The sequence below is a fragment of the Euprymna scolopes genome, chromosome 21, assembly GCF_053919585.1.
Source record: "Euprymna scolopes isolate OS-2025 chromosome 21, ASM5391958v1, whole genome shotgun sequence".
Lineage (NCBI taxonomy): Eukaryota > Metazoa > Mollusca > Cephalopoda > Sepiida > Sepiolidae > Euprymna > Euprymna scolopes.
In genome coordinates this window covers 75,246,299-75,272,138 of record NC_136502.1, presented here as the reverse complement: position 1 = coordinate 75,272,138, position 25,840 = coordinate 75,246,299, and the positions used below count along the sequence as shown (strand labels likewise).

The 25,840-nt window shown below is 33.5% G+C and overlaps 1 protein-coding gene across 1 annotated transcript in view; it reads right to left on the bottom strand.

Moving 5' to 3' along the window:
• Positions 1-10,518: 10,518 nt before the first annotated feature.
• The window catches only part of LOC145242514 (protocadherin gamma-A11-like), a 282,634-nt gene continuing 267,312 nt past the window's right edge, over positions 10,519-25,840 (bottom strand). The window contains exon 4 of the mRNA XM_080105577.1: positions 10,519-10,928. Coding sequence (XP_079961703.1) covers positions 10,543-10,928 — 386 coding nt within the window. The 3' untranslated portion in view covers positions 10,519-10,542. The remainder of the gene's footprint in view (positions 10,929-25,840) is intronic.

The window sequence follows — 25,840 nt, the reverse complement described above, 5'->3', positions numbered from 1 at the left end:
TTGTTATATATATATATATATATATATATATATATATATATATATATATATATATGTATATATATATATATATATATATATATATATATATATATATATATATATATATATATATATATATATATATATATATATAGCAGGGATTGAATGATGATCAACGAATATTTCACACTCCTATATTTTTATTGTCATCAAAATCCGTGAAATCGTCCGGGAGGACGCTTCACATGTCTTCATGCAGTAACTAAGTCCAAACAGAAAAATGTCATTTTCTTTAAAAAAAAAAAAAATACTTGATCAAATTACGTGATTTTTTAGAAATATAAACAAAAATATTTAATGCAAAGAGTAACATAGTTTCCATGCTTCAAAAAACCCCTCATAACCTTTATATATATATATATGAATGTGTGTGTTTGTGTGTGTGTGTGTGTGTTTGTGTTTGTGTGCGTGTATATGTGTAAAAATTGACTAAATTGAATAAAATAAACAATGTTGTTAGGCATCTATCTAGATTTGATTTTACAACTTCGTAAACAGAAATTAAACGCAACAATTTGATAGAATCTTTAAACAAAGTCATTTAAAAATAGTAGGAAACAGTATATTTTGCATTCAAGCAAGATAGTTTTTTGTGTCTCAAAGGTAACAGAAAACATATTTTTGAATATCTCTATTTGAACTTATTGTTATCCGTTTAATTGAAACATTTTACTGTGAGACATCAACTCGTAAGACAAAGAACAGACATAGCAAATCCATTGGTATGAGTATCGGTTTATGTCAAAACCGATCCGTCAATACAATACAATGCTTTTTAATAGAAACTTGATTTTTTATGTTTATAGTTGGAATAAATTATTTCGAACATGGCGGGGGAGGGGATATCTGTCCCCGAAATTTGACAATTAAATTCGAAATTAAAACGAAACTATGCAGAGTTTCTGGATCTTGAAATTGAGATTCTCGAAACATGTCCTTATTGTTCAGACCGCTTACATAGAAAGCAATATTTACATTTATCGATTGCTTTTAGTGAGTTCCACATAATTGTCTGCTGCTCTGTTCGTGTTTATAATTTTGTTCCAACACCATATGTGTTTTTTTAGTAAAATTCGATTAAGGTATGCGATCACAGTATGAATTTAAAATGGTAGTGCACAAGTCGATGATTAAATCAGGGACATACATATACAACATGGTTTGTGAATTATTTTGTAAAATGTGACAGGTGATGCATAGTAGTAGGGAACGCTTATATTTTCATGAACACTTGCTTCTGCAGTGTGGTTTGTGAAAATAACTTTACGTCGATCAAATAGCATCAAGTATATCTGTTAAGTGTGTTATTTTGATTAGTGTGTTACTTTGATTAGTGTGTTACTTTTATTAGTGTGTTACTTTGATTAGTGTGTTACTTTGATTAGTGTGTTACATGTGACTCTAGTTTGAATAGCTAGTCTTAATTGTTGCGCCTTTCGCATAATTGTAAATTTATGGAAAAAATTTACAGTAATTTTTTTTTGGGAGGGGGGTTACACTAGTTCTTTGTGACATGTGTATCTTGATTAAGACAAAATCTGCCATAAATGAAGAATTAGATGTAATATCAAAATAACATTCTTGCAGAGTTAAGCGTCACTAGGTTCTTTTGATTGTAAGATATTTAGATAGATAGATAGATAGATTGATTGATTGATTCACTGACTAATTGACTGATAGAGATATAGATAGATGGAGTAGATAGACAGATAGATTGATATATATATATATATATATATATATATATATATATATATATATATATATATATATATATATATATAAAAGTGAACGTGTCTGTGTGTCTGTGTACATTTCCCTTCGCAATAACTCTGTCAATAAATTTTAAGGGGTCATAATAGGGGTCAAAGTTTAAAAGATTGACCTTTTTTTTGTTTTTTGTTTTTTTGCGCAGCATACACCTCCAAACACACGGGCAACGCCGGGCACCCATGCTAGTATATCTATAAAAGTGAACGTCTCTGTGTGTGTTTCTGTGTGTCTGTCTGTGTACATTTCCCTACGCAATAACTCAATTTGGTAGAGACCATAGAGGTCAATGTTTTTAACTTTAACCCCTATTATTACCCTTAACATTTATTGTTTTGGGCTTAAATAAAGTTTTAACTTTGACCCCTATTATGACCCCTTAAAATTTATTGTTTTTGGCTCCAATTAAGTTATTAAGTTAGATCCATGTCCAAGGAACCTATATCTAAAATTTCAAGTGTTTAGACCCCAAATTGCCCTACTACCACTTTTTTTCTTTTTGGCTTTTTTTTTTTTTTTTTTGCTCAACAGACACATTTAAACACTCGGGCAACGCCGGGCACCCATGCTAGAATATCTATAAAGTGAACGCGTCTGTGTGTGTGTGTCTGTGTGTCTGTGTGTCTGTGTACATTTCCCTCCGCAATAACTCTGTCAATACTCGAAATTTAATATGCAGGGTAATGAGATTTGGGAAAATCTTTGTAATCCGTTTTCGGCCAGAAATTTGGCTGTTAAGGGGTCAAAGTTCAACTATTTGACCTTTGAGAACTCTACCAAACTCCTTCGCCAATTTTTGGTCTAAACATTTGAAATTTTAGATATAAGTTCCTTGGACATGGATCTAACTTAATAACTTTATTTAAGTCCCAAACAGTAAATGTTAAGGCGTAATAATAGGGATCAAAGTTTAAAAAATTTAACTTTTTTTTTTTTTTTTTTTTTTTTTTTGCTCAACATACACCTCCAGACACCCAGGCAACGCCGAACTGAAATGCCAGTAAATATATATATATATATATATATATATATATATATATATATATATATATATATAGAGAGAGAGAGAGAGAGAGAGAGAGAGAGAGAGAGAGAGATAAATAGATAGATAGATAGATTAGATAGATAGATAGATAGATAGATAGATAGATAGATAGATAGATATACTGACTTCTGCAACCATGTTTTTTTTTTTTTTCATTCATTCAATCAAAACATGCATTTTTTTTACATTTTACTTGTAAGCGTGGGTACGATGAAATCATGTCGATCGTTTATATTTAATACATATCAGCATCCATATCTTTCCGCAGCTTTGGTTTCTCAGAGACTTCTGACCCCGACATATCAGTTGAGGATGCGTCCTCGACAATAAGTCTGGTAGGGTCTGTGTCATTTTTGTAGCCTTTCATCAATCGGGCTAAGGTATTCGACCAGGGTAGTATTATTCCATCCCCAGGGCTAACCTCCCACTTTGGGTCGGAATAAGTTTATTATATACTGCCTGAGAGAATGCAAACGGGGTTGCACAGGCAATTTTTAAAAGGCCGGAGTGAGCCTTCTTTAGGGGCGCTAGCTTGACTCTCTTTATATTTCGATCTTGTGCCGCATTATTTTGGTAGGAATGAAATAAATGTCAACTATACGGACGGACAGAGTTATATAACTTAGTCAATTCCTAATAACTTTATATTTATGGTCTCGTGCCCAGGGACTACTTCAGCTAGTGTGTCATAATGCTTCGTTTTGTCAAAAAAGAGAAAGACACAAAAAACAAATGTGTCTTATTTTGATCATTTTGCTTGATTTTTTTTTGTTTTCATTTTTAGCCTTTTTTTTTTTTTTACAAAAGATTTTATGTTTCGTTTTATTGCCAGTCAGAGAAGATATGAAATGAAATATTGTGTGTATATAGTTTTTACTCTTTTCGATTTTTCTTTTCAGTTCTTTCTCTTGTCGCAAGTTCAAAGATAGACTCTTAATAAATATCTCAAGGCTGCCGAGGTCATTTCTGATGGATAAACAAAGATGGCCGACACGTCTTAGTTGTCGTTTCACTTGTATCGTATCTTCTACCATTCCCCGCCCCCTCTCTCTCACACACAGACAGATACACTCTCTCACATTCTCTCTTTTTGACCGTCTTCCTCTTTCTCTTTCTCCATCTGTTTGCTTTGCTGTTCTTCTCTCACACACACACACACACATTTTGTCAGTTTGTCTGTGTTTATCTTTCACTGTTTCTCTCTTACTTTCTCTCTTTCTGTGTTTCTCTCACACTGCTTATCTGTCTGTCTGTTTGTCTAACACACACATATACTCTCTGAATGCCTGTCTATCTCTCTTGCTCTTTTTCTCTGTGTTTCTCTCACTCTTTTTCTATCTGTCTGTCTCTTTATATCTCTAAAATACTCCATCTCTCTTTGTCGCAATCCCCCTATTTCTCTCTCTCTCTCTCTCTCTCTCTCTCTCTCCCTCTCTCTCTCTCTCTGTCGACATCTTTCTCTTTCTCTCTCTCCCTGTTTTTGTGGTTCTCTCACTTTCTCTATCACTCTAGATCTCTTTGAGTCTCTGTCTTCGTCCCTCACACACATATACCCTCTCTTTGCAAGCCGACTCTCTCTCCCTCTCCTTTTCTCTTTTATAAATATTCCCTCGTACATTGTCTATTATATTTCTTTCTCCTGTTTCTCTCTTACACTTTTTATTATTGATTTGAGTATCCTTCAATTCACTGTATCTTTTCAGACTTCAATCAAATATCAACAAACCTTTGATCGCATATTTAATTTTTTTTTTTTTTGCTTTCTATTTTAATTTTTTTCATTAATACTTTTTGTTTCCCCCCCCCTTTCGCCTTCAATCTATCTATCTATCTATCTATCAATTTCGCGCCTATATTTATATATTTTTTTGTTAAATTTTCAAATATTTCATGTGTCAAAACAAAATGGCGGATTATATCTTTCTTTGACCAATAATTCATAATCTTCAGCACCATAGACAATCCTCTTTCATTTATTGATGTATCAACTTCTTAGGAGTGGCACGATTAATGATAATTGATTCTAATAATTAATGACCAGATTAGTCAATCATTCTTGACTAATAATTTTTGTTTACCCGATTATTCATTAAGCTCATTTGCATATTAATTAAAGACATTTTTCAACAGTGCAACAGTTCGCAAATTTTTGGTCAACAATAATTTATCGTTTTGATAGTACAAAGTTAACTAGCAATCTAGTAGGGGAGGTGATCTGTTCCTTTTCGCTCATAAGATGTATTACTAGTCTTTCACTCCTCTATTTCGATATTTCCATGGAAGATGCTCGACTGAGCTCGACTCAGCTTCAATCTCCAGTTCTTGTCTTTCTACCAAAACTGAAAAGAATTTTCCTTTATAGATCCGTATGCCTACCATATATGTAAAAACCACGTTGACACACCGGTTTTCGTTAGATCACCGAAATTAAGCAATGTTGAGACTAGTAATTACCAGATGGGTGACCATTTGGAAATACCAGGCGCTGTATGCGGGAGAACGTCAATACTTCTCTGCAAGAACTGCAAAAGACTGACATTATCACTTCACATGTTTTTCTTATTGTGAAAATAATATATTCTTTTTTTTTCTTTTTTGCTACCAATGTTTATTGTTTTCCTTTTGTATAATATATCAGATATCAGCTTAAACGTTACTTATGATCCATTTACATTTGTCTTCGACAAATCGTTTACGTGAGAATAAATGTATATTCATAACTCATACTACTAAGGATAACACAACATACAAAATGGCGACGTCCTGTGCGAAAAGGATATACCCGTAAAAGCGCAAACATTAAATATTCGTCCGTCTTCCATTCAGTTTAACCTATTATTAAAGTTTGATTCATTAAATGTATAAAAATTTCGTCCGTTGAAAGAAAAAAGTTTAAAATAATATTTCGGAGATTGGTGACGTTTAACAAATAATATTTATTTTTTAAGGCAGTGAAAATGTTATATGTGCGGTCGATTAAATTCGATCTGGAACTTACTCGTAAGCTTTCTGTTGGTACGAGCGGGATTTGTGAATATTAAGCAGTTGTTGTTGCTGCTGTTGTTATTGTTGCTGTTGTTGTTTTTACTGTTGTTGTTGTTGTTGTTGTTGTTGTTATTGTTGTTTTTAGCTTTCCCCTGTAACAAGATGTGACATAAGGTCATTTAATGTGAGGAAGGCTTTCACCTTTCCTGCGCGGAAACACTTTAGTCGAATGTAAAAATAGCTGAAAACAAAGAAAAGTCTCTGGTAGAGCGCTTCAAATGATAGGTAAATAAGGCAATCCCCCTTTCTGAAGGAGAAGATATAATCTGGGAGGGTGCACCTCTCAGGACTGAACCAGGCCATACCTCATTCCAACAAACGGGCGTCTGATGGTTAAAATCACCTGCACCTGTCAGAATGATGACAAGATGAACCATAGTAGGTATGACAACTGGCGAATAGCCAATATCTTAGGTGTACAGTCTTTGTAAACAAACTGTATTTCATGCATGGTACGAGGTGCTTGCAATAAGATTTCAGGGGGTTTTTTTGTCTTGTTTTTTTTTGTCTTGTACGGATGTTTAACAATGCTGTAGACTTTTGAAAATTCAGTATGTTATTATCATACATCTTATGAGATTACTGACCAATTTTTATGATTTAAGGTTCAAATGAATGGCTACAGTACGAATTGCAGTACACCCTACTAAAGCTTTATTTTCATAGCTGGTGAATTTCACACCTGCAACATAGACATTTGGATATGCAATAAAATACTTTTTTAAACCTGAAAATGCCACAGAAGCGCATGGAATGGTTCAGACTACTTTTGGACCATCTTGCATGAATCGAACATCGTTTTTTTGAGTGGCATAAGAGAATCAATGAAGACAAGGGAGTCAGAGAGATGATGATCAGAGTTGATTGTCCAAATAAAGAATACTATGGATAAGGACAGTTGTATGTCTATAGAGACAATAAGTGCACAGTTTGATGTTAGTGTGGGAACTGTAACCGCAATTATTCGCGAGGAATGAAGATGCGGAGGATTTGCGCGAATTTTGTCCCAAGCTGCTCAAAGAGAACCGAAAGAAAGACGTTGTCATGACAACAGGGAGATAGTCATGCGGATTAATTCAGATCCCACAGTTTCTCATGCTCTGGTAACCTGCGATGAAAGCTGGATCTATTGCTATGACCCAGAGACCAAGAGACAGAGTTTCCAGTGGAAGCATGCTGGATCTTCAAGATCCAAGAAGGCCAGACAGAACAAATCCACCCAGAAACTTATGATGATCCCGTTTCTTAAAAGCACAGGCATGATCTACATCCACTAGCTTCCCACTGGACACACAGTCAACAAGGAATACTACGTTGACGTTTTAAGGGTGTTCTGGAAGAGATTCTTTCGATAGGTGCCAGCTCTTTTCAAATCCGATCAGAGGCATTTCCACCTGGACAATACATCAGTCCACAACTCCATCTTTGTCACAAACTATTTGACCAAGTTGGACATCAAGACAATTCTTCACCTTCCCTATAGTCGAGCCCTTGTTCCCTTTGACTTTTGATTATTTCCTAAGCTTTAGAAAAACCTTAGAGGCTGTCATTATGAGACGATTGAGGAGATGAAACGGGCTGTGACGATGGTCATTAACATACTCATACAAGAGGACTTCCATGGGGCCTTCCAGAACTTGTTGGAACGGTACAGCCGGTGCATTGCAGTCGGAAGAGATTATTCAAAGGTAATTAGAGATTCATGTGGGTACTATCAATGGGTGCCCATACGAGAAAACTCTGGAAACTTATTGAACGTAGCTCGTATATTGTAACATTATAATTTACAAGTATCTTTTTTACATATAGACATAGATTTGAAAATTAAAATATTTGGCGACATCAGACATATGTTTCTTAAATTTGTCAATGAGAAAGTTGTGTTCAAAATGTGCGCATCGTTTTCTCGCAATCTGATCAGGACACAAAATGTCAGCGATTTGAAACACGGTTTACAAGTGCTATAATGAATAAAAAAAAAAAAGGTTTTTATTCTCATAAATATGTAACAGTGGATGAAATATAGATTTGCCACTTTGCTTCGGAGTTTAATCGGCAGCTGCGTAGGAAGCAGAGAGTGGAAGCCGTTCAAAGCTATCAAAGATGCAGACATCAGCAGGAGTAGTTTGGCCTCCATAGTGTTAGCATTTGCGAATACCTTGTTTCAAATAACGGTCAAATTAACGTAGGGTATTATTATGTAAAATGTATTAGTTATATTATTTAAATATACCTTATGTTGTAACGTATGTATTTATAAACACCATGTAAAATCTCAAGCAATGACAAGTTCGAATCCAGCTCTTTCCAGAGAAACACTTTCACTTAGGATGTAAGTGCTCGAGGTCTTCTAGAAAGAATTCTAACTAGAACGATATCGGGGAAACCATTGCCAACAACAGAATCATCTGATTCATATGATTTTTACTTGGGGGCCACCACTTATCAAGGCCCGGGGACTACTTAAATATAAGAGTAGATGGTGAGACAACATGGTAGAGAAACTTTGGTAAGCCTTAATTATTTAGGAGAACGGCTCAACAAGAACTTATTTACATTAGACTTGAAAACGACCATGTTGTAGACAGCTGGGAAGCAACTGATCCACGGGCCAACAGTTCGAGGAAAGAAACTCTCGTAATGGAATTTTCGTTTAGTTTTAGGTAGAGATAGAGAGTCAGGGAAATTGTTGGTAGTTATTGTAGAGACGAGTTGCGAACATTTTATGGGAGGGCGAACATTGATTGGAGCTCAGTCGAGCATTTACCATAAATTAACGATAGAGCAGAGAAAAACTCGCAACGTCTCTTATGTGAGAACGAAGAAGTAGGGAGGCGAAAAAGTCCCCGCCCACTAGATTTCGAAGCCGGTTTTGAACCCTACCAAGGCAGGAAAGAGTACTCTTAGCAGCTCCACTTCGGATGTGGTAACAATACTCGATGCTATGAAATGAATGAATTGGTGCGATATCGTGCAAACAAAACAAAAAAGATACGGAAGTAACATGTCAAAACACTTCAAAGTAACACGTTTCAAAACGCGTCGGTTTTTAAGTTTTAAATAAATGAAGTATTGATAGTCCCCCGTGAGTGCACAGTGAACGAGGCATAAAAAACTAAGTTCAGCATTTGCCCCCTCCCCCCGATTTAGCCCCAAAAGTCCCCAGTGGACGTCAAATCTTGGTGAAAATGAACAAACAGTGCAGTTTTACGCCTTAACATATGTAAATTTGAGTTCTGCATCATGCAAAAAAAGAAATGACTAATTCCATTATTTGCCCCTCCCCACCTATTTAGCCCCAAAAGTCCCCAAGGACTAAATTTGAATTAAGCACCATGCAAAACTGCTAAATAAACATACACAGAAAATTTTAGACAAACATGGTAAAATAGTCCCCAAAATGGACTGTTTTTATTAGCCCTAAAAGAGCCCCTAGGGCACACACAAGAGTTATCGCGAAGTATAGACAAACACAAAATTCAGTTAGTTACAACTTTTCAGAAAGTTTTATAAAAATCCAAGTCATCAATTTTTTTTTTTAAATAAGCACAAAAGTGTCAAGTTTAGCCATTTTAACTCGAAAGGTAACCCTGGGGGGAGGGGCAACCGGAGTTTTACTCATATTATGTTCAATGTTTGTGCACAATTTTAAAAAAAAATTCAAGGCGTAGTTATTGAGAAAAGAGCGGACGGACGAATGGATGAGGTGAAAATTTCGTCGGGTGGGGGGATCAAAAAGATTAGAAGGGATGGAAAATTATGAAGATGTAAGGTAGAGGAATGAAGAAAATATGACTGAACTGGTTCAAGTCTCAAGGGCTCCTGACTAACTCGACCCCACGTTATAATTTAAGGAGAATAGAAAGTGGATCGTTTACTTTCGGTGGCCTCATAACTCTCGCTTCTCTTATTTTGTCCTTTAGTCCTCACATTCAAAGAGCCATGTTTCTGACAAAGAGGAAAGAATTGCTGTCTTCTGGGTGAGAATCTATTCAACCTAACACATTGTTGGCAACATTTAGACCTTGAAGTGGTATTTTTGTGACTCTTTACATCAAGATGCTTCATGCTTTGTCTAGAGCGATTTCAATAAATAATACAGAAAAAAAATTGAAAACTACTATCTATCAAGAGAAAACATACAATGCGATGATATCACATGCTAGAAGGAAGGGAAGAAATGGATTCACTAATTTGTGGTAGTAAATAAATAAAGCCCATCTGCTTTGTGTACTCCGCACAAACAGTACCTATTGCGGTAAGAAAGATCACAATAAAAGTATTAGTCTGACGGATGTAAATAAAAATAGTTCATCTAAAGAATTCTACAAAATTCACATAATATCGAAATTCGAGAATAACGAAATAAGGAATTACTGAAAGAACAGAATTCGAGAATAACAGAATCTAGAACTCAATAATAAGAGAATTTAGGATTAACAAAATAACAAGCAATAACTAATGGGCAAACAGAATAAGAAATTAAGGTTATAATAGAATAACGAAATTAGTGATTAACGGAGAGTGACAAAATTAGAAATCCATTGCACATCTATAACCCTAACCCTGACCCTGAGAAAAACTATAAAAATAAATATACATATTCAAAACAGTGATTATTTCCAAAAAATATTGTAACTTTATTTCGATACTCGATTATTTAAATTGAAAACTTGATGGCTGGTCAATTTATACAATGCCTTTGCATACTCCCTCTGCTGGGCGTAGTCCGAGTGTGACACTGGTTGGACTGCCGCCAAATGGTGTTGCGTTTGCGAATCGAGTTCTCTTCCTTCGGTGAGGCTACGGGTTCCCAGGAATTCCGGGTCAGTAGCAGCGGATCTCAAGCCTGGACGTTCCCGATATGCAGACACGGAAGGAGTGTTCGGTTTGTACAATGGTTGCGACATATTGTGGGGGGTTCTGCTTTGCGAAAACGTCTGCAAAATGGGTTTCTTATCAAGATTTGGAAGTCGGTTGATCAGAGATGGCGACATTTCAGCATTTTCTACCGACGGAGGAGGATCTGGAAATAGAAAAATAAAAGAATCTAAACAAATAGTTTCAAACATAAGAGAATTATAAAACTAATTGTCAAAAAATATTATAGAAAGAAATCAGTTTGATACGTTTCGCATCAGTTTGTAAAGAATTTTCCTGGGCCAATACCTTTGTTTCGTGTAAAGAATATAGGATATATATATTATTTACTTGGAGTTTAATCGGAGTTTAATAATCATTAATAAGGTGAGTATTGTTTTATTAATTTTATTTAATACGGACTATTATCCTCATCTCTTCTTAGTTATTTCATACAACTAAGAAGAGATGAAGATAATAGTCCGCAATAAATAAAATTAAAGAATGTAGGATTTTCTTATAATTTGAATATATAGGAGGTGAGGTGAAGAGTTGCTCAATCCTTATTCACTGTAGAGTTTCAAGGTAGGCACAATGGTTATCGATTCTTTATAATTAAAACGCGTCACATATATACATATTCCTTTTTAGGGGTACAAAATTTTATAATGGCTATATAAAGATCACATTTATTTAACACTAGTAGGCCGCCCGGCGTTGTCCAGTCCAAAGATACGCTTAAATATGATATTTTAATTCATGCAAATTACGTATTTATTATAATAGACCAAATTTTCTAATGATTATTATATTGTACCTAATGTATAGCAGTGATATCAAATATAAAAAATATGACTTGGGTGCTAGCAAGAGTCGAAATCAAAACATACAACACTTCAACCACATTTTTTAGCCTCTGTCACGCCCATACGCATATAAATAGTTAAACAAAATAACGTTGTTTGACCTATGAATGTAGATTTGTGCATGTAAACTTGTTTAGTCAACTACTCGTGCCAATGTCGCCTGTTTTGTTTTCAATTTTCACATTTTAGCGGCAATTTTTGCCGGCTAAAAAACAAATCTATAGAGTGCTATAGGACCAACTACCCACTATGTCAAACTTCAACTCTGTAGAGCAAAAAACTCAAAGAAGAATTTCATAGAGAGTTTTCGAACACACTGACAATGACACATACATACACTTTATATATATATATATATATATATATATATATATATATATATATATATATATATATATATATATATATATATATATATATATATATACATACTGGCATTTCGGCGCGGCGTTTCCCGGGTGTTTGGAGGTGTATGCTAAGCAAAAAAAACACGGTCAATTTTTTTTTTTAACTTTCATCCCTATTATGACCCCTTAATATTTATTGTTTTGGGCTCAAATCAAGTTATTAAGTTAGATCCATGTTCAAGGTACCAATATCTAAAATGTCAAGTGTCTAGACCCAAAATTGTCGGGGGAGTTTGGTAGAGTTCTCAAAGATCAAATCGTTGAACTTTGACTCTTTAACAGCCAAATTTCTGGCCGAAACCCGATCACATCGATTTTCCCAGATATCAGTACCCTGTATATCAAATTCCGAGTCTGTAGACTAAACATTGACAGAGTTATTGCGTATGAAAATGTACACACACACACACGTTAACTTATATATATATATATATATATATATATATATATATATAGAGAGAGAGAGAGAGAGAGAGAGAGAGAAAGATAGAGAGAGAGTCGCTCGCATATTTATGACTGAGTATATCAAGAAGTTTTTTTAATAATTTTTAAAAGTAAAAAGGACCTTTTAATATCTATGTCTGAGCGAAAAATACAACTTCATAGGCATATATATATATATATATATATATATATATATATATATATAGAGAGAGAGAGAGAGAGAGAGAGAGAGAGGGGGGGAGATAGAGAGAGAGAGATAAAAACTGAAAAAGCAACCTTACCGGTTCGGAACCTCGTTCAACCGAGCCAAATCAAGGTTAAGAACATGATTTAAAAAGATTATGAGAATGGAAATATGAAAGGGCACAAAAAAAAAACGGGGAAATAATCAAATTGAAACCACATTCAATCCTTAAAGATTTTCGTTTTGTTTATAAATAGGTCTCACAAACCTAACGTAAATGGTTTCTAGAATGTTCAAGTGAAAATTCGAGTGCAATGACGTGATGTGAACAAGTCGACACTAAACTTGGAGGCACAAACGCTGCTATTTATAAGGTTCTCGAAGATGGTCGAACTGTAGGTATTATACAAAAATCCAATCTTTGCGACGTCCTTCTGAATCATAATTATATTAAAATAAATAAACAATAGAATTATTATGGTATTCTTTACATTATATTATATATCCTTAGTATGTGGGGCAGAAATATAAGTGTTTTTTTATTAAATCATGAAATATACGATTTTATTGAAAATGAGATGATTTTTCGTACATTTATTCTAAAAGTTTTGCCATGTGAGTTTTATACTGATGCAAAGTCTGAAAGCGTTTATAAAAGTTTGAACCGACTCTCTGCAGCAAGTCTCTGTCTATTTCTGCAATACAAGACGAATATCACCCTTTAATTCTGCAATGTTACGTGACGTTTTATGATAAACACGACTCTTAACATATCACCACAAGACAAAAATCACTGTTGGACAAGCTGGGGAACTGGGGAATCCATGGATTTTCAGTACATCTGGAAATAAGCCATTCGCCAAAAGTTTGTCGGAGAAGATTCACCGAATTCCTGGCGGTATATTCTCTCACTTCATCCTGCTGAAATCACACACGTCGGATTAAAATTCGATTCCGTCGTAGATAAAAAGAAATTATTGATCATCTAGATGTTACGTTAACAATAACATAATTTCCAGCGTTATTTTCCAAAAGGTCTAATCAGTTCAGTCTTTTTCTATAGCACACCATACTTTCATTTTTGGCTATGCAGTGACTTTTCACGCAATTCTTTAGGATTCTCTTCAGCCCAATAGCGACAGTTCTGTTGATTAATTCTTCCATCCAGATGAAAATAGACTTCATCACTTATTAAAAAAAAATTAGATCGTCATTTATTTCGAAAATCCTTTGCAAAGTAAAGCCGCTTTTCATAGTCAGCTTGGTGAAACTTATGTGTGATGGCTATTCTGTATGGATGGAACTGGAGTTCTTCATGTAAGATACGTTTTGTAGAGCGAACACTAATTCCAAGAGCGGCAGAATGTTTAAGAGAAGATCGCTTCGGACTCCTTGGAATAGCTTCTCAAACGCGCTCCACATTATGTGGGGTTCTTACAGTTCTTTGTGTCCCATGATACTTTTCTTCCGTAGTGCCTTCTGTGCGAAAAGACTGGACCACATGCCAACGAAATTCTTTCTGAACAGCTATGACTGACTCGTTACTTTCCACGTAGCTTTTGTATGTAAAAACCTTATGCTTAATTGTCCATATTTTGATCTTTCTTCTGAAACAAACAAAATTATTTATATTAAATTAGAAAATGACATGTAAAAAAAACGATGCCTATTTGTATGTATTTTTAATTATATAGCAATGTCAAAAACACTTGTTATTTCTTCTTTACTCTGTATTATACTAGTAGGCCCTCCGGGCATTGCCCGGTTGTAAAGTACGCTTAAATATAATATTTTGATTGATGCAAGTTCCGTATATTTTATATACAACGTTTCCCGGCCACGCGTTGCTGTTGCTTAGTTTGTGTAAATGGAACCCCCTAACCACCCACCCACCCAAAAAAGAAGTCAAAATACATTTTTTAAAGAAGGAATTAGTGTCGCAACCTTTTTTTTTTGTTGCATTACAAAAAATATCCGTAAGTACATTAATAAAGAAAATAGTTTATGCATTTATTTATTTGCAAACTGTTAACCTCATATTTATAGTTGTTGTTTCATGACAATCTGTAAATATGTAAGTAAAGGCAGGATGAAAAGTAGGTAGATTAATGGGGGGTCATAGCAGTTTATCGTAGCAGGAAATGGAAAGATTATGTTATGTCTATGAGTTTGTGATCCAGTTGCGAATGGAGCAAGCACAATATCTGTAGAATGTGTATATTTCCTCCCGGCCTTGACTGGGGGCGGCAGGAAGACATAATATATACGGGGGAAAATAAGAACTACTTCCTCTAAGGATGGTTGCGATTGTGATGGTGTTGCTCCGAGGATGAAATGTAGGATTTATTATAAGGACTAAATATGTCTAAAATGCTGTTCTGAAGTTACATAAGGTAGTGGCTAAAAGTCTAGACATAATGAATTTGTATGTTGTATCTGTTGTTGCAAACCTACGGTACTTTGGTCCCAAGGTGAATTTCTACAATCAAAATATTATATATGTCTATCCCTGCATTTATGGGTAAAAACATTTAGAACAAAGAGGTAGACATCGTCTCATCGGAGTGAAACACATTTGGGTGGTTTTGCTGTCATAATAATAACTAGATGATATATACCATTTTGTTTGGATACCCAAGAATACAACACACAAATTATAATTCTGGCTTTGAAGACATGAGCAACCTAAGTTGTTATCGGATTAATAACAGATATGGGTTAAACCCATGGGCAAAAAACAGTTTTTAAGATTAAAAACATAATTTATTTGTTAAATACGCTATCGTAGCACGTTCTGGATCTGTTTGATTAATTTAATTATTAAATCATAGACGCTTTCTAGTAATCACTAGACCGAAAACATCAAACGGCCTGAATTATCTCCCTTTAGCTGTTATAGGAAATAAAATTGACCACTTTTCCAACAGACTTAACTATTAGAAATTAACAACATAATTGGATTATCTCCCTTCGTAATTGTTTTTTAGTAACGATATGAAAACATATTTAATTAGAATTATAATGAATTTTACAACATTAAATAAGGATAAATAGATTAGAATTATTTGCTCGAAATGTTGTATGAGGATTTATATATATAATGCAGTCTTTTTCTTTATTCTCATATTCAATTAAATATTAAACCTAAAATGGTCTTAAATCTAAGTACTAAAATAACGATAATTTGTAAACATTACTTGCCACTAATACGAAACTAAAATAATCGTAACGTTAATGCAAGGTTGTTATGGCCATATTATAAATATAGAAATAAAAATTTTAAAATTCTTTTTAAAAAAAATTAATTATGTGAAATAAAGAAATAGTGAAATCTAATTAAGGAACTTCACGAATGGGATATATACAATTTTTTTTAAATGGCTAAGGGATTTTTGTGGAAACTTCTTATGACTTTGTTCTTAAATAAGGATAAGAAAGTTAGGTGATATATTAATATTTAAATGGGTTTTTCGTGAAGGTTACCTCAAGGGTAAATGTTTCTCACATGCTTTTTCCGTTAAGGGAATTTTTCTTTCTTTTTCTTTCTCTTCAAACAATGAAAGAGTGTTTTTATTCATAAAGTCTGAAGAAATGCTGTTTTTCTTTTAAAATTTTCAAACGATATAATGTTTGAAATTGTCGACCCGGCATAGAAACAATTGTAACGTAAAATGAAATACACTTTTTATTGCCATCAACACCTTTTTTTAATGTCTTGATTTTGCTTACGCAGTATATTAATGCTCAATTATGAAATTGATAATTTTGTAGCTTACTTTTTAGTCATCTCTTTTTGGCTTAAAACTTATTGGTATATGAACATTTACTGGATTACACGAACTCAGTATATTACATGCAAATTTATATATATATATATATATATATATATATATATATATATATATATATATATATTCAACCATGTCTAATTGAACACGGCAGAGGTATTTTTTCTGATTTTTTGTTTATATCTTTTTAATTCGCCGAGCGGTCTTTTTATTTCTTTTTTTTTTCAGCTGGCATATTATATATTATGGTGCCCAAAAGTTGTTGTTCGGCCATATTCCTCTGGAGCACTTTCTATCGGTTTAACCGATCCTAGTCAGAAGCGATTGTTATTGTTGGCGTTTTCTTTCTCTTTCACTTTTTCTTTGAGACTTGGTGTATTTATAGCTAGTTAGATTTGTTATCATTGGTTTTAAAGGAAGGTGCAAGTTGGGTAGGGACGAATTATTTTTATTTTTAATTTCGATTTTCTTATTTTATATTTTATTTATTTAGTTTCTGGTTAGTTATTGAATACAGTTAATATATTTGTCCCTGTATTAAATGAGATCCAGTTAATAAGAGACTGTAGTTTTTTTATAAGTGTGGCTTCTAGTAATTTTAGTCTTCCTGTGCAATTGTTAAGGTATCGAATTTTAGTTTTGTTAGTTAAGATATTTCTAATGTGGGACGACTGTAGGTTTTTATCACAGAAAGTTAGGTGTTGTTTTATGGTGCTATTGTCGGCCAAATGATAGGTTAGTTGTCGGAAGAGAGAGTGTTGTTGTGGTGTGGCCTATGCATGCGTGTATGAATTTTTAGAGTGGGTTCGGAAACGTTCTTCGAAGGGGCAAATAAATTCATGTTACATTAGTTTGGTTTATTGTGGTGCTAGTATTATTATTGTTTTTAATTATTGAATTTAAGGTTTTGAATTTGGTATCATATATTATTAGTTTAATCGTTTTGTTCTGGTGGTTTTTGTGTATCTTTTAATTAAGTTATTATTTTTTCGTCTTTTGTAGTTAGTGTGTAGTTGTTGTTGTTTTTAATTCATACAACGCATACTTAGACCATACCACGTCGGTTTATTTATTGGTCGCATTTAATTGCTTCACATTGCAGGAAAATATTATACAAAGTCGGGTAAGAAATTGAAGTTCATAATATTTCGAGTCGGGGTCTGAAGACTCTAACCAGCAGCACGGTTATGTAATTCCTACGGTTGAGTGTAGGAACATCACCCATATATATGCCTATCATTTACAATGAAAGGATAAGATTTTACTGCTAGTCGTATTTATTGAGTCAAGTGATGTAAGCTCGTTGGATCACATTTCGTGATAGTACTTGCCAAACAAGTGTGTAAAAATGGGACTATAGAACAAAGGTCGCAAATAATACGATAGCGTATGAAAAGATGTTTAGCGAAAACACCAAACAATTAAGTAATTATTAAGTCCAAAACGTTTCTAATACATGTAGTTCTAAAAATCAATAACATAAAAAAATGTTCGTCATTAACTCCAACAATAACATTAAGTTCGTGTCGCAGTACAATTTTTTTTTTACTTTGGTTCACCAAAAGCAAGGCATATTGTTACTGAAACCTAAAGAGTTACTGTGATAAACGCCAGATTTCTAAGATGGCAACCTGGGCGGACTGTTAGCCAGTAAGATGGTTGTTTACCTTAGATTTAAATTACTGAATTTTGGTACCTTCGGGGAAATAAGGAGCAGGGATGGATTTTCAAAAGCAAGCAGTTCGAGTAAAAAGTTATCAATTATCATGTAAGGACCTAGTTGATTTTTGTTTATTATTGCACATACATTCTTGTGTTATCTAGTTAGAAAGGAATGATCATTAACTTTAGCTGACCAGGAGGTGGGTGATCATTTTACGTTCAGTCTATATAATAAAGTAGTCTTCCATTCTAAAGCTTACAAAATGTATTTGATATGTTTTGGTAGATACGTTTCCAGGCTTTTGACGGAAAAACCATATAAAAAGTAGAATCTCATTTATATTTAGTTTATTAAAATCATTAGAGTCAACAGTAGAGAGTTACGATTTAAAAAATAAAATAAAATAAAACATATGCACAAAAAAAACGAATATAATTCGAATGAAAACTGGAAAAAAACGAAAAAAAAGCAAATGGAATAAAGAACGAAGCATTATGCAATAAAAGGGGAACAAGGAGAAAGAAAAAAGTGATAAAAAAGAAAATAAACAATAAGGTAAAAAAAAATAAAAGTGTAAAATGAAACAGTAAGAAAACGAAGAAAGGGTGAATAAAAAAGAAAAGAAAAGAAAACGGACGAACAGAGAAAAGGAAAAAAAAGAAGGTAAAGGATAAAAAAGGAAGTAAAAAAGAAAGAGAAGAAGAGAAAAGAAAAGGGAAGACAAGATGAAAATAAAGGAAATATTGAACAGAATAAAAAAACTGAAACGAAAATAAAATGAAAAGAAAAGAGGAAAATAAAGGGAAAATACAGAATGGAAAGAAGTAAAAATATATTAAAAAAAAAGAGATAGAAGGGGAAATAAGGAAAGAAAATGAGAAGAAAGGAGAAAAGAAAAAAATGAAAATAACAAGAAATAGAAATAAAAAAAACAGAGAAAATAAATAAATAAAAAAGAAATGGAAAGAAACAACAAAGAAATAAAGTTCAAGTACAAGCAAAACATAAAACGGTAGAATGGAACGTAATTTATAAAGGAAATACAAACAATCGAGAAATTAGAGAAGGAAAAGAAAGAAAACATAAACATTAAATTTTAAATGGACGAATTTAAAAAGAAAAAGGAAAGGAAAAGAAATGAAACACAAAAGGAAAAAAAAAGGAAAATAACATAATTAATTAAATAACGGAAGAAAGAAAAGTCCGCAGAAAATGTTGATGTAACCAAAAATCCATTTATTGATAAAATGATTTTCCTCAAGAATAATTAGTCGGAACATTGACCACAGCACATGTGTTAAAGAACTTGCTGTCCTTTGTCCGATGTTTGATATATCAGAAATTGGTGGTGTCAATTGGCAGTTCTTACTTCTTTTAATGTTTTTTTTTGTCGAAAACAAAAGTATGCTAATTAGCCAATAATTGCTTTTTTTTTTTTTTTTTTTTGCATATTTTATATTTTTATTTCGATTCTTCTTCATAATAAAAATTCAAAATCCCTACAAAGTTTTCAATAATTTGAAACCATTTTATGGCATTCATTGAATAAATTCTAACTGGAATATTTTCGTACATAAACTGGCAAATATCTTTCCATATCACTCTTTTAATCCACTGGCAGAGTACAAAACTAACTTCACAAGCTAATTGGTGATATCTTCTGTTCGTTAAAAAGGAACCTCTCATCGAAGAGACGTTGTTCATCTTTCTTTATAATGTAAGTCTCATCGGAAGTTATGTAACACAGCTCAAATTTCTGGTTTCTCATTCTAACACATTCACAGCAAGAACTCGTCCATTCGTCATATCTCTAAAGTACTTGGCTTTCTTCCGTTGTATGTCAAATATCACACGAAAATGAGTCCTCTGAAGGTTCAAATCGTGATAAACCTGATACCATGTGTGTTTATATTTCGTATTATTTTGATTCTTCGGACATCTTCTGTGTTATTTTTTTACAACATTTCAACCGATGTAACCTCCGATCTTCTTCAGGTCTATCCTTTCTGTCGAGCTCGGGAATATTTCTGTAGAACTCGGGAATCTGCATAGAATTCGACAGAAAGATTCCCAAGTTCAACAAGATGACCTGAAGAAGGCCGGAGGTTACATCAACCGAAACGTTGTAAAAATAACACGCAAGATGAGAACAGTAGTCTGATAAATTCAAATGATCAAATAATCAATCCTCATCTGGAATATTCAAAAAAATAATACTTACAAAATTATTCATTTACTTACTAGCAGGGACACACGACGTTGCCCAGAACTCAATGATGATCAACAAATGTTTCACACGCCTGTTTTTTTATTGTCATCGAAATCGGTGAAATCGATCATTTTTTAAAATCAAATTGATTGATTTCTGCTCTACCTGGGGACCCATCATGGTGCACAAGAAGGAAGCTTCACATGCTTCTCCAGTAACATAGTCCACCGTATATTGTATTCTACATTGCACTGTAGAGAACCTACTGTTGATTTTATAAAGTTATTTTATATATATACAATGGCTTGTATTAAAGTTTAAAATGCAAAGGTCAAGTATAATTTTCAATTATACTATAAACAGAAGCATTTATTTTTCAAACGCGCCCCTGTCATATCAAAGAGCCTACTATAATTGTTATATATTCTGGTTTTATTGTTTGTGCGGTGATAGTGGCTTGAATTTAAGTTTAAAATGCAAAAATCAAGTATCATGATGCAATTGTGCTTTAAACAGAAACATTCATGTTTAAGGTGTTAACTTTGATCAAGTCTCCTGTTCGTTCTTTCGTCGGTTTATTTCGATCATCGATACTTATCGAAGACATTCCCATACAAAACCTCTCTATGAACACTGCCAGGCACCATCGTGTGAAATTTCATAAAAATCGCCCCGGTCGTTTTCGAGTCTATAGGGACAAACTCTCTCACACACACAGATGAGGTTTCTTTTATATAATAGATAGATAGATAGATAGACTCCTTGAAACGCGACGCTAAAATGTACATAAAATAACAGCCCCTTCTCCCCCACAAGCAAAACTCTTTAGCGTGTTAAACTCTATTTTAGTCTCGTAAATAACGTATTTTTTATATACGTTATTTTATGGTACAACACGGTGGACACATTTCATCCCAATATGCGTGTGGTTACTGTGGTAAGCCTATTTGTTGAGGACAAGTCTATCGCAGCATGTGAGATTCCATTACAGCATCAAATTACATGATTAACAAACAAGATTATAACATAGTTGAGTACAAACGGAAGTCAGTAGTCTCCTGTGTTTGTTCAGACGCAATACTTTGAATCTTGGTTTTATTTTCGATAGTCTCGTAACTCTTGCTTCTCATAGTTTGTTCTTGAATATTCACATTCCATGAGCGATGTTTCTGACAATGAGGGAAAGAATTGCTATTTCCTGGGTCGGAATCTATCGACATCTCACTTATTCGTAATTGGTTCTTGACCTTAAATTATTATTTTTAGCTCCTTACACGTGGCTTCTGGTTTTGTCCGGAGCGATTTCCTTTAAAACATTTTTAATCCTTATTCTTGAATGTTCTTTGAGCCTTGATAAATGGTGATAGCCTAGTAAAAAAAAAAAAATGAAAGAAATCGGAGCTGCCGAGCTATCTTTGTTGCCACCGTTAATAATTGCAATCTTGTATGAATGGCTTTATTTTTTATTTATTTATTTTTTTTTTTTACATAGGCATCCCCACTTATCAAGGCCAAGAAGCCACTCGAGGATAAGGGTTAAAGAGTGTACAGTAGAAATTGAACAATATAGTAATGGAAATTCGGTAAATTTGTCAACAAGTGGAACGGCTAATCAAAAACTTGTTTACGTTAGACTTGAAGACAACCATATTGTAGTAAACTGGAAAGCAGGAAAACGGAAAACAATTCCACAGGCGTGCAGTTCTAAGAAAGAAGCTTTGTTTATGGAATCTACGTTTAGGTTTAGGCACAGATAACGAGTGGGGGGTAATTATTGATAGTGTTTTTAGCTAGACGAGTGTTTCTTGTGAAAGTTTGGCGAGGGGGGACCATAGATTGGAGCTTAGTCGAACACTTTCCATGAAAATAACGATACATCAGAGACAAACTCGCAACATCTCTTCTGTGAGATAGAGATTGCAGGGAAGAGAAAAGGACATCTCCTACGAGGCTGCGAATTCTATTTTGAACTATCAAGACAGGTCAAGTCCTTTCTAGCAGCTCCTGCCCATATGTGGCATCAGTATTCCATCCTTGGACGTATCTGGCTCTTATATAGATAGGGAATAGCATCAGCAGTGAGATATCTACTAGATCGATAGAAATATCCCACCATTTTTCCAGCGGCCTTGGCAACAGATTTGATGTACGTGTTCCATTTAAGATCAGGAGTAAAGGTCAAGCCCCGAAGTTTGTCAAAACATGAGGCCTCCTCAAGACGAGAGCCATTCATTTCAATTGATGCCAAATGAGGATCAGAACGTTGATGATGTAAAGAGAGAAACTTGGTTTTAGATGCATTAAAAGTAACCAGACACTCCTTTCCCCATTGTACCACGTGCTCAAGATCAGAGGAGAGAGAATCGGAGAGAACTTGGTCGTTTACTGTCTTAGATGTGCTATCATAGATGGTAGTGTCATCCGCATAAATATCTACACATGATGTCAGGATGTGATTTGGAAGATCATTAATGTAGATCAGGAAAAGAGTTGGGCCCAGGATGAACCCCTGAGGTACTCCAGCATTAATACTGTGAGCTTCTGATTTTTGCCCCTCAACTACTACTCTTATGAACCTATCAGAAAGAAATGATATAATAATTGATATTCTGTAAAGCAGTCTCAATTGCCATAAATGATGTTTGTTCATCCCACCCGGGCAACATCAGGTTAAGTTATTCTTATAAATGCATATTGACTGGCTTATTTACGTAATTATTGCTGACACGTGCATGCGCGTATGGGTGCACGTCTGCGTCTGTGTACAAATTGGATTAGATCGGCATGAACGAAGACAATTCAATCAGCGCACATGCAATACTAATTAGCGGTAGTAGATTGCAAAACAAAATTATATTCTTTAAAAAAAAAATGGCCGCATAAGTCCGTCACTCGGTAATATCCATATCGCACCAAAAAACAAAGGGGTCTGCGTCACTCTGCCCCTTCTTCGATTTAATTAATATAAAAAACGATATGTGCACTTTCTAATTAGGTTCGAAAAGTGAATCGCCGTCATTATTATTATTATTATTATTATTATTATTATTATTATTATTATTATTATTATTATTATTATTATCTTGTTGTTGTTGTTGTTTTGTGTTTTTTGTTTGTTCGATTATTTATTCATAAAACACACAAACAACACTTCTTCACATTCTAGTAGTAGAAATCTCGGGTGTGAGATGTTTTTTACGTCGATTTATTTATGTGCCGTATTTAATTGCTTCACATTGCAGAAAAATATGACACAAAGTCGAAATGTAAGGTAAATCCGCACCCCGAATGGGCACTTCGCTTGGATATATAATAGTCGTGAGACAGAGCCATCGGTATATATATATATATATATATATATATATATATATATATATATATATATATATATATATATATATATATAATATGTGTGTGTGTGCGCCTATGTGTCTGTGTGTATGCGGATAAAATATACCATACATCATAAGATAAAATTCCAAAATGTGCAAAAGACAAAAGATAAAGCTAATGAAACGCTGAAATAAATTTTCAAAAATAACGAGGTTTCGTTCAGATCAAGGAAGTTTATACACATTTATATAGAATTTATTTTACTACGTGTTTCAACCATGCCCGTACAGCGATAAATGGTGGGTTTGCACGGGCGTCCGGGATGCGTTTTGTCATACAACGGTCATTCTATCTTTTTTTACTCAAAAAGTGGAAGAGCTACAAGGACAGGAGTGGTACTATTTAAACGAGCGACCTTTTGTGCTCCAGAATTTTTTCTACATAGTCATAATTCGTTTCAATGCAATTTTGCCAGGAATTCGACAATGTATCTCTGCTTCTGACGCACATCCATGACAGGGGTTCATTTATTAGATTATGACTCCGTCAATAACACTGAGATGAAACTTTCAAGCCATGAATGCATAAGTTTAGTCATCATAACAATGCAATTTGCAATCCCCTGTACTCCATTCGAGTGAAATAAAAAATAGGGGCATTACTTTTGGAACGCCCCTTATATATATATATATATATATATATATATATATATATATATATATATATATGTATATATATATATATATATATATATATATATATATATATATATATATATATATATATACGTTTTATTTTTTATTACCGTTTTACCTGTTCAGTTACATATGTTTCGGTTCCCGGACCATATTTACGATCCAGCAGCCTCGTCAGACTTTACAGAAATGGCTATTATTATTTGAAAGAACGATTTTAAAAGAAATACGAGAGAAAAAAAGAGGAAAAAAGAAAGAGGGGAAGAGAAAATAAGGGGGTGCGGATAATAATTAATAATAATAACAATTAAGTTTTGAAGTTTAAAATACATTAGATTGTAGTGTGTGGGGAGTTAGTAAATTCAGCTAGGCGTGGGTGAAGATGTAGTGATATAGGGAGGGGGAGAGGGGGAGATAAAAGGGAGGGGTAAGGGGGGGGGAGAGGGAGGATTTCAATTTTGGGTTTTAAGATTTGGCTGTATTTAGTAAAATTGTTTAGCTATACACTTGAGTATATGGATTTATGGGAGGGAGAGAGGGAGAGAGAGGGAGAGAGAAAGGTTTAGTGAACGTGCCATATGCGTTTGGCAGGGTTTCATTTTAGAACGCCCGCAGTGGCCACGGCAAGTCCAGACGTACATCCGACGATGAATTGTTTTAGGCAGTTAAGAGTGAATACATATGCCAATTCACGCGCACATACGCACACATACGTACTCATATAAACGAGTACAGTCATATATGCATATATATATACACAAATATACATGTATATATAAAAGTATATCAACATATATGCATACAACCACATACGCACATACAAATATATAAAGAAAGTACGCGGAAACATACATGGCAATAAATTCACACACATACATAACCCCATATATACGTATACACACAGACACGCGTATACACATATATACATATATACACATATATACATATATATATATATATATATATATATACACATACCCATATATATATGCACACACATACACGTACTTACACACACATATGCACAGACATATATCTCCAGTAGGATACTGATGCATATATACATACATGCAAACACACACATGTACACATACATTAATACACTTATATAATAACCTACATATCCATAAATATATACATACAACATATATACACAAAAGTACAATACAATATATATACACAAAACCCATTTAATGAAATAAAAGTTGATCCCTCAACTCATTCACATATTCACCGCATTTAATTTACAATCATTATTCTTTCACCCCTTCCTCATATTATCTCTATCATCTTTATTTTTTAATTTATTATGTTTATATTTTTTCATTATATTTATCTTTATTTTTACTTTTATTTTATCTTATTTTTATTTTATTCTATTTTTATTTTTATTTTTATTTTACTTTTATTTATTTTTATTTTTATTTTATTTTTAATATATTTTTATTTTTATTTTACTTTTATTTATTTTTATTTTTATTTTTATTTC